This window comes from Hypomesus nipponensis, chromosome 8 (assembly GCF_054491055.1).
Source record: "Hypomesus nipponensis isolate SF chromosome 8, ASM5449105v1, whole genome shotgun sequence".
NCBI classification, from domain to species: domain Eukaryota; kingdom Metazoa; phylum Chordata; class Actinopteri; order Osmeriformes; family Osmeridae; genus Hypomesus; species Hypomesus nipponensis.
In genome coordinates this window covers 4,565,613-4,575,342 of record NC_140368.1, presented here as the reverse complement: position 1 = coordinate 4,575,342, position 9,730 = coordinate 4,565,613, and the positions used below count along the sequence as shown (strand labels likewise).

At 40.5% G+C, this 9,730-nt stretch overlaps 1 protein-coding gene across 1 annotated transcript; it reads right to left on the bottom strand.

Moving 5' to 3' along the window:
* Positions 1-1,406: 1,406 nt before the first annotated feature.
* On the bottom strand, positions 1,407-6,144 carry socs6a (suppressor of cytokine signaling 6a). Its single transcript, XM_084703476.1, has 2 exons — positions 5,724-6,144; positions 1,407-4,880 (listed from the first exon to the last, which is right to left on the bottom strand). The coding sequence occupies exon 2, from the start codon at positions 4,855-4,857 to the stop codon at positions 3,148-3,150; it is 1,710 nt and encodes a 569-aa protein (XP_084559602.1). The 5' UTR covers positions 4,858-4,880; positions 5,724-6,144; the 3' UTR covers positions 1,407-3,147.
* Between the last annotated feature and the right edge of the window lie 3,586 nt (positions 6,145-9,730).

The following is a 9,730-nucleotide window of genomic DNA, read 5'->3' as shown; positions in this document are numbered from 1 at the left end:
CAAAATGTGCAATAAATCACTTGATTTTTTCCAAAAGAAAAAAATACAAAAGACGAAAACAATCTACTTTGGAAAATTGACAGTTAACAACAAATGTAAACTGGAGTGATGCATTTTCTACTGAGGATTTCCTAAATAGATACTAATGCTGTTTTTACTGACTGAATTTTTTCCTTACAAATTGCAGATGTATTTTTGCTCTCCCAAGATGATAAGTCATTAGGTGTACATACATCTAAATTGTGACATTCTGTTTTCCCATAGTTAAATACAAGAAAAGGCAATCATATCCATTAAGCAGCACAAATGTGTATAACACATTAAATAAACTGGGGTTTGAAATTGTACCAAGATATTTGTGTAAGAAAGGAAAAAGTAAAGGAGAAGGGAAATGGTATTTACCACCAAATATATCATTGTAAACAATTACCTTCATTTGCAGAGATGCATAACATAAAACACAAATTGATGGAGCTGGTTAAGTGCTAAACAACCATGGATTCAAAATGCAGCAGTTTAACCAAGCATCAACCTCACACATTGGAGGCAATATGACAATGAATTTGGGAAACAAAAAAAAACAGGCTACTGAAGTATTTGGAAAAATCACAGCAGAAATACTATATTAAGGTGTATATCATATTGGTTCCTGTTTATCAAAATCAAACAACAAATGGCAATTAAAACAGAAACACACTTAATAATTATTAATGTAGTCAAAAGACTGACATTATCAATTCACATTTAAATTCTCTTCAATTTGAATCCACATTCTAGTTCTCTAGTTCCTTGATAATCGTCATGAGTGACATTGCTGTTTTACAGGAGCCTTACCCTTTGTATCCCATAGACGACACATCAAACCAAGGATTTGAACGCAATACAAACAGTTACACCAACACAGACCACACCTGTGCTATCAGGTGTGGACAGTTGGGACCCATTTCAACACTACCATATGGAGGACAGTATTTGTACAGAGCCTTGTGAAGGAATTCACCTCATTTCAAACTATCAACCTTATTTAATTGACACTAATTAGATTGTACTACCAGTCTAATCAAAAAAACATTCTATTGAAAAAGAATATCTTTCTTATTTGTTCAAATGGTCTCTGAGAAATCAGCTGTGGCCTGGGCCGCTCACAACTCTTTCCCATACTTAGTTCACTAAATAACCACCAAGTCATCAAGGGAAGTAGGAACCCAGAAGCAAACCATCACACTACTGAGGTTTGTGGAAAGCATGGATCCTAATGATCCTGACAAAGTTCTCCGATTGAAACATCAGTCAGAAGAAACAATTGCTCTATGGATCTATACCCACCACCACTCAGCAGAAGCACCCCAGACCCTTGATCACTTGCTGCGATTTAGTCAACGAAATGAAATCAAGGCATGCAAAAAAAGTATAAAACACAACTACTTTATTGCACATGTAAGCAGGGGTTTGAATACTGAGGCGAATGATGACTGCATTTCATTTTCAATAAATCTGAAAATATTTCAGAATATTGGTTAAACTTCGAATATGGGTTATTGTGTGTAGACATTAGGCTGATATGTGAAACTTTTCAATAGATTGAAAGAGGATAAATACCTTTGCCAGGCACAATAACAGAGAATAAAGTTTCTAGTAATGTTTCAATTTTTTTTTAAATACATGATGGCTACCATCACTAATATCATTAATGTAGTGGATGTACATGCCTCCTGTAAACAAATGAATTACAGGCAAAGTAAGATACAAGCCAATCATAAACACTGATGTAACCTCTAAACAAGGCGTCTTTCTAGTCCTCCAAATGGCAGATGTCACCAAGATGAAAACAGAACAGAAAACTTCCACACAATGTTCAGCTCATGATCATCAAAACCAAGAACAAAAATCCCTCTACACCCCTACATACAATCTAGATCCTTCATTTCTATACATTTCAAAGAAATAAACTGTTAACAAGTCTTTATGCTTTTTTTTTCTTCTTTTTTTTTTTTTTTTACATGCAACACCATTCAATGTTCCTAACTACTCTCTGCTGCCTGGCGCTGTGGTTTCCTCCTCTGGTCCCTTCCCATCTCGCTAACTAAGCCTAGACTATATGCACAATCTACCAACATACCAAAGTACTCTGAAATCAATTTCAAAATACTTTCTAGGACACCAATGACAAAAGATGCTCTGACTTGCGTGAAAACATGATTCCCTGTCGAAGTTTACATATAAAGCACTTGTGTCACATACTATGTGCTCTTCCCTTTGCTCCAATATACAAACTCATATAGAGAAACTGAGTATGAGGGGAAGTATTGTTCCATCAGGGACAATGACGATAAGCATGATACACTTTTTATCGTAAGGTTATGATCATTTGTTACTTATAGTTGCATTCAAAAGGCCATCATACTAGCACACTAGAGTTGCGTGTGCAGCAACATAGAAACCAGCATATTCTAATAGTACCTTTATTACTTGAAACCGACATGGCTACACACTGCTTGTTTACCTACTTGCAAAGTCGACCAAGTTGCTTAACATTATTTAGATCAACGTTAGGCCTAAAAGTTAGTTAGCCTAAGTAGTAACCTACTTGGTTGGTAAACACCTTCAACCTACCAATTTTTTTATGAGGCCACTTTTAAAATTTGTCACAATGAATTCTGAATAGTTGGAAGAACTTTAAAATGAATCATGAATTAAGAAAATTACAATCCCAAATGTCACATTTCTTCACTGCAGCATTTTCAGATGTCATGTGTAGTGAAACCATATTCTTCAATTGGCCCTAGTTTTATACAGAATGCAAAATATCATTAATCCTCACCGACACTACCTGCGATTCTTCCATCGTCCTTTGCCGTTACTGGGGAGAACTACTCATCTTCAGTACAGTCCTATTTAATGTAAGAATTTACCTTAAATCTGTATAGCCTAGCCTTAACCCTTAGCCCTCTAACAGATTCATACAGGGGTTCTATGCATTTATGAAGGGTAGGCTGTACACACATACTGGACACTGAAACAGTCATTGCTGGACAAAAAGAGCCAATGGAACCAATCATCGCAAAAGTATGGATGTCTGTAAACCTTGTTAAATCTCTTAATTGAACCCAAAAGTGCAAGTTGCTACCATGATCCTATCTCACGTCCTCAGTAGTGCTTCTCCTGCAGGTAATCTTTCATTTTGTTGGGCAAAGGCAGTTTCTGAATTAGGTCTATCCGGGTGTACTGTCTAATCACAAACCGACACAGATACTGCAAAGAGCGCACTTGCATAAACCTCGACACAGGATTGGTCAGTCTGACAGGGTAGGTGGCAGATCCTGGTAAGCGGGATCTGGAGTAGCAGAACGCTCCGCTCTCCGAGTCCTTGATAGAGTGTTCTATCAGGTCCACAATGGACGTGTGGCCCTCAACATCCGGCTGCTCGTAGAAGCTGAACCGGCCGTTCGAGTGTTCTATCCGCGTGTGGAGAGTCTTGACCTGGGACCGGAAGCTTAGGCTGAGGAGATAGCGGTCGTCCGAGCTGTCCCTTACCAGAAAAGAGCCATCGGGCAAGTTGATCAGCTTTTCCTCCGCTTCCCAGCGGGTTATGGGGCCCCAGTACCAGCCCTGTCTGGCCAGCTTCTTCAGCTCCTCAGTCAGGCTCGTCACCACCATGGGGCCACTGCTTTGCACCGAGTCGTACACCCGGCTGACCCCAGGGGCAGAATTAGGGTCGAAGTTCAGGTGGCGTCTCATCCTCTCTGCCACCTGACTGTCAGCCGAGCCAAACCCGGAGAAAGTCCTTGGAATTTCGTTGCTAGGCAGCGGAGGTAAGAGAGGGGACAGAGGGGGCGGGGGCTCCACCCTGGAGTTTCGAAGCATCACTTCAGCGGAGCCTAGGAGCAGCCCATTCACTGACTGCTCCATGAAAATGTCTGGGGGCAGGTTCACCAGGTCTTGGTCTACCTGAACCTGGTCCGTGTGCAGGGAGTCACTGTCTGCCTCTGCCACCACCTCCATGGGAGAGGAGCTATCCAGGCAGAAGGAGTGGGACCCCTCAGGGTACATTCCCTCATCTAAAGGCATCGTATACTGGATGTAGTCCTGGGGTGTGAGGCCTAGGACCACAGGCACGTGTTCGTCAATATTTAGGTGCATGTCTCCGTTCTGCGGCTGCTGCATGGTTTTTAGGGATTCTGCCTGGTCCTGGAAAATCCCCTCCATTTGGAAGTCGTGAAATTCCTTCCTGACCCCATTGAGGTTGGGACTAGGGCTTGGAGAGTGCACCATGGCTTTAACCTTTACCTCCATCTTGATGCAGGCTTCATCCGAATTGACCGGCCTAAGAGGCCATGGCGAAGGGCTGTAATGATGGCTACGGAGAGACGCAGACCTCAAAGGCCGCTGGGCTTTGACCTCATTGAAGCTGATGGGAACCGAGGAGGAGGAAAAGGTATCGTCGTCGTCCGCTGAGCCCATGGCCGACGAGCCTCCCTTGACCTTGGCCTTCTGCTTAGCCGACAGCCTCCTCTTGAGAGAGCCCATCAGACTCTCGCTCTTAGAGCGGCCCTTGGGACCCGTCTTGTCCTCGTCAACACCCAGGTCGCAGCCTGAGAGGTCTTTGGTATAGCAGCCCCCGAACAAAGAGTCCTCTTTCGCGAAATCAGGGGCCAGTGAAGGCTGCTGTAGCATGACAAAGTCACCCTCCTCTTTGCCCTTGTTGATGTTAAGGGACTTGCGGATGGTCTTAAGGCTGATTTTCTTCATTCTAAATGGTCCGCCGAGGTGGGGGCATGGGATGTGATGACACTCCTGATCTCCTGATGAAGGTGCTATCCACAATGTCCTCCCATCAGGCTCCACACAGCTGGTCATGCATACACGTTCGCTGGCATCCCCTGTGAGGAGACAACAGCATAAAACAGACCACTGTTAAATGTCATGTCAATGCTTATAGTAACCATCACAGTTGATCATCATTTTGTGTTTGTTAATAGCGTTTCATCAATATTAAAACTGCAGTAATCATGTTTAGATACTGCAGTAGTAAATGTGCCAGCCAACTATGGAATGATACCTTTTCAGTATACCCAGTTAAAGCTACAAATTAAATGTGGTTGCTAACTTGCTTTCTATTTTTCCAGCTGTCAACAATCTAGCAGAGCTGTTTCTGAACCATCGTGAACGGAGCTATCATTATCAATAATAAATATTTTAACATGCAATACATCTGCTTCCAATTATACATTTAACAATTACTTCTCTGCGCGCCAGTTAAAATGTGCCAGACATAATGCTAGTAAGTAGCTAACTAGCTAGGTGCCTGCCTTGCTACTTCTCTACTGTTTTATCAAGCAAGCTAATATTAGGCCTTGCTTCTAGGTAGCTAAACGACAAATGAAAAAGCAGCTAACTTTTTAGGCTACTCATAATGAGGTCAACTTGATATATGGACACGTACCGCAGTGGTAAGCTTTGTGGGCCTGTTGTGCTTTTGACGATGATTAAAAACTCACTAGCTAGCAAGACAACGGCGTAGAAAATCACTAGACTACCTGTCAGGCTAAACGAACAATGCTACTAATGGCAATGCTAGTATCTGTGTGGATTATAGGTACTGATTTGCTACTTGCCACAAAGCTAGCTAGCTAGGTATAACCAAACTATGCAGCTGGCTGTGTCAAGGTGGCTAGCTAGACATCAACCCCGTGTTTGGAAAGGTAGCTAGTCTAGCTACTTACTCTTAGTTGAACATCTGCATTTCTGGTTTTCCGAAAATTGATTTGAATTTTCCAATAAAAGAAGACGACAGCAACCAGGAGTGACTGATTAGCTAGCTAGCATCTAGCTTTATAGCTCGCTAGCTAGCAAGCTTAGCCTATTTGCTAGCTAGCTAGCTTTAGCTGTCAAAAACATCTCTTGGAGGATCACTTTTCTGTGTTTTATTCTAGAGATAAAAAGCAGCCAAATATTCAAAGAGTGTTCTGATGTCTGGTCTACATGTTAGCTTCTTCTCGTTTCCTTTAGTGACAGAAGCAAGGCTGTTCTTTCTTGTAATATAGCTTCTTCAAGTCGAACCCTTCCTTTCTTTGTTGCCTGTTGAATTGTGGGAGAACAGGCTTCTGAGAATACAGCGAATCACACGCTGAGGTCGTATCGCAACCCAAAAAATGTTTTGTCAATACGTAACACTGACAATGATTTACTTACCTAAATACATTTTTATTAAGCAAATAATATAATTTACGGATCTGTGTCTATTAACACAAAGTTGTTATTTGATCAATCTGTCTCGCACGCACGGAAAGAGATACATTCTGTTAAACTGTATTTGATCACATGATGCATCCAGCATTCACGCAAGGAATCAGGATTGATGGACAGTTTTGATTAATGCAATATTTTACAGTGGAAATGCATGAGACAATCTCAGACAATGCACTCTGCCACTTTTAAAAGTGTCATTAATATTAAAAAGCCGGTTAGCCTCAGAAATGGAAATGCATGTAAATAAAATATGAATTCTGTTTAGTACAGAAGGATGGGGAAACACATTTAGCAGGCAAATGTTATTTTTGGTTTGCACAAAATCAAACAGTCAGCTAGGGCGACACAGTTTTTTTTTGCACAAACATGTCCCTGCAATCCTCTCACAATAGCAGCGCTTCTGTAGATAGTAAAGGCCCTGCTTGTTGCACCATTGCAGAAGGAGTTTCAGAAAAAAAAAGTATTTTGTACACATGTTGAAGGTTGTTTTCCCCTGGTTCTGTTTCACCCAGGACTGAACTGTTTAAAGTACCTTGACCCGGATCTTTCATTGCAAAGCATGGTTCTTTCTCACAGAATGGTTGACACATTATACAAAGAGATAATTATACTAGCTAACTATTTATTAAAAATATATTTTTTGGTATACAGTTATGCTATAAACAAAATATCTTAATGACATCCGAATATGCAATGAGGGCTTATATTCATTGACTTAATGCAAGCATTTACATATACTACATACATAGCAGATCTGTACTTGAAGCAGATCTACTACACAGTAAGGATATCAATGCAATGAAAATGTTTAATTTGTAATGTCTTAGAGCAGATTCTGATTCAAGAACCAAAATAATGATTCCATTCATCTTACAAACCACTCATATGGTTTTCCTGAAGGACTGAAATGCAAAACAATTAAAACAAGTCTGATTTGTATTCCAAATACATATCATCCTGGCTGTCCAAGTGTGTTTTCCAGTAACTTTGTATCCCAGAAATGAGCAAAGAACGTGAACTCTGAAATGAGACATTGGTGGCCTAATTAGTGTCAGTATTGTTTTAAAGTGTGTAATTGTGTTTACTGCTGCCAGGCTAATTTGGGCCATACACTGTACATTATATTGTTTTTTTCCACACTGTTAAACTGTCAAGTGTATAGCAACCATGGAAAGCCTGCTTAGGGCTGCAATGTGACAAGCAATGCAAAATCTCTAATTACCAGTCCCTATTAAGGGTTGATCAGGCTGCCTTCACTTGATGTGTGGGCAGAGAGGAAGGAGGGGGAGCAACAAGAAGTTCTTAGAAAGTACTAAAGACACTGGCAAGCAAGGGTGCAATGTTTTTACAAACCAAATTGGACCTGACAAACAAACTTTAGTGCGAAGGATATTTGCTCTCTCTGTTAGTTTGAGTTAACATTATATCTGAGAAAGGTTGAGGTAAATATTATTACATATTCAACATCAACATTGTTATGTGTCATTGCAATTACAGAGCAAAGAAAAAAGAGTATTAGTGTTGGCATATATATGAATTACTATATCAACAGTTAACATGTTAAATGTTTTAAAAGATACTGTTCAGTTCTAGTTTTTCTGTCAACAAGAGAATGAAAAAATCTACATTTCAGAATTTCAATTAGGAAACTTTCAAGTCAAGATGGGACCAGGCAACAAGTGAACCTGTATTTTAAGGAGATACCAACACACGTGGGAGGAATTATTTTATATGTCTTTATAATTTCATGCGAAAGCCATATATGCCATATATTCTTTGTTCAACATGTCCACAGCATCCTTCAGGTTGACTCAGTCCTTCAACTTGACTGCTCTGCCGAGGGGGTTTGTCAAGGGTCCCAAGGTGCCCACCCCCATATCCTCAACACTGGCAGTGGAGCGTAAGACGGTGCGCAGAAGGCATGTCAAGCAGTGACAGAGCCGGTGGGACCACTTGTGTTTTTGTCCTAGCAATGAATGTGGGATAACAGGGAGAGGTTTTCCTCTCAACGTAGAATGGATGATGTTTACCTCTTTTACTTCACGGTCTGACACTCCCCTTTACTGTTTAAAGGAGCAAGGTTTGGCCATGTTTAAGATTCGGAGTGCAGTCCAGTCCTTTAAGTCACCCTGCAATCCGCAGGGAAGAGATTGTAAGAGGTCTTGGAGGACTGTGCATTAATTACACTTACAACAGCTGTATCCCTTGCAGAATTTAATGAGTCAGCTATAGTGGAACCTGAGCTGAATGTTAATGTATTTTCTGTGAATAAAGGCAGTTGTATATTTCTCATTTTTCTACAAGCTTGTACAAAACAGTAGCACTGTGCTTAACTCAGGTTTAATATCACCAAGACATGACTGCATTTTCTTTTTATGAATTCAAGCACTAACTTAAATATTCAAAATCAGTACATTTCCTATTTAAGTATATATGACCACTACACTGGGCGTGTGACACTGTTACACTGTTAGGAACAATTGGAATCCTAATGTGTAGAGAGCTGATGTGCTTCTATCTATTTTGCCCACATGTATTTATTTACTTAATAAATGTATTTGTGGTTGTAAAACAGCCCCAGGTAGGAAAAGCTACAGAGCTACCAGGATATCAACACTATAAGTATGCTATACCTTGGGGGCCATAACACTGTAGTCATTTCAATGTAAGACATCAAATGGTACTTGTCACCTAGCAACATGCCTACACTTTATCTGGCTGAATTCCTTTCACATACCATGGGTGAATATTTACTATTTCTCCACACTGATCCTATCACTGATGTGATAACATTTCAAATCTGAAGCATGATGCTTCTAGACCACATACGGTCAGAATCTGGCTTCAAAGGTTCCAAACATGGATTTCTTTCTTCTACTTTTGAAATGTTGCCTTAGGTTAAAGAGCAGATCCAGAGAACAACATCCACCTGTCCTTTTAGAAACGTAACTGGTTTGCAGTCATGTATAGATATTAATAAATGTGTTCATAGAGAATTAAGCTGAAAACGCTGTGAATTACAAAAAAACACGATTACAATTTAGTTGGACTGGGGGCTTTTCACAATGGGCCTCTTCTCATGTATTTGAAGAGAAGTCTTGTTTCTGACAAGAATAACACAGCTAAAAGCAGACTCATGCCAAAAAAGAGACTGCACGCTTTGAAACATTTGAACCTACTCAATAGTCATGGGTTACTCTCTCACACAGTATTGTTCAGACAGATGAAGGGCTCTGGTCACAGGAGCTGTCCCTCGGAAGAGGTGCCATGTTCTTTGAAATCTGTCAGAGAAGAGGTTGTCTTGTATTCTCATTGGGGATCAGTTGAATGTCAACATATTTCTTTGTGAAGTTAAAGTCTCAGAGCCCTGCTTTAAGATATGTCTGATGTCGCATCAGTTTGAGGTGGATGGAAACACAGCTAAAAGGCTTAAAATGTGCCTCTTCAGGCCACACGAGAGTGGAATAGTTTGTATAACTTG

Excerpts from the sequence above, each read along its gene's own strand:
- socs6a (XM_084703476.1), bottom strand. The coding sequence starts at position 4,857 with ATGACCAGCTGTGTGGAGCCTGATGGGAGGACATTGTGGATAGCACCT.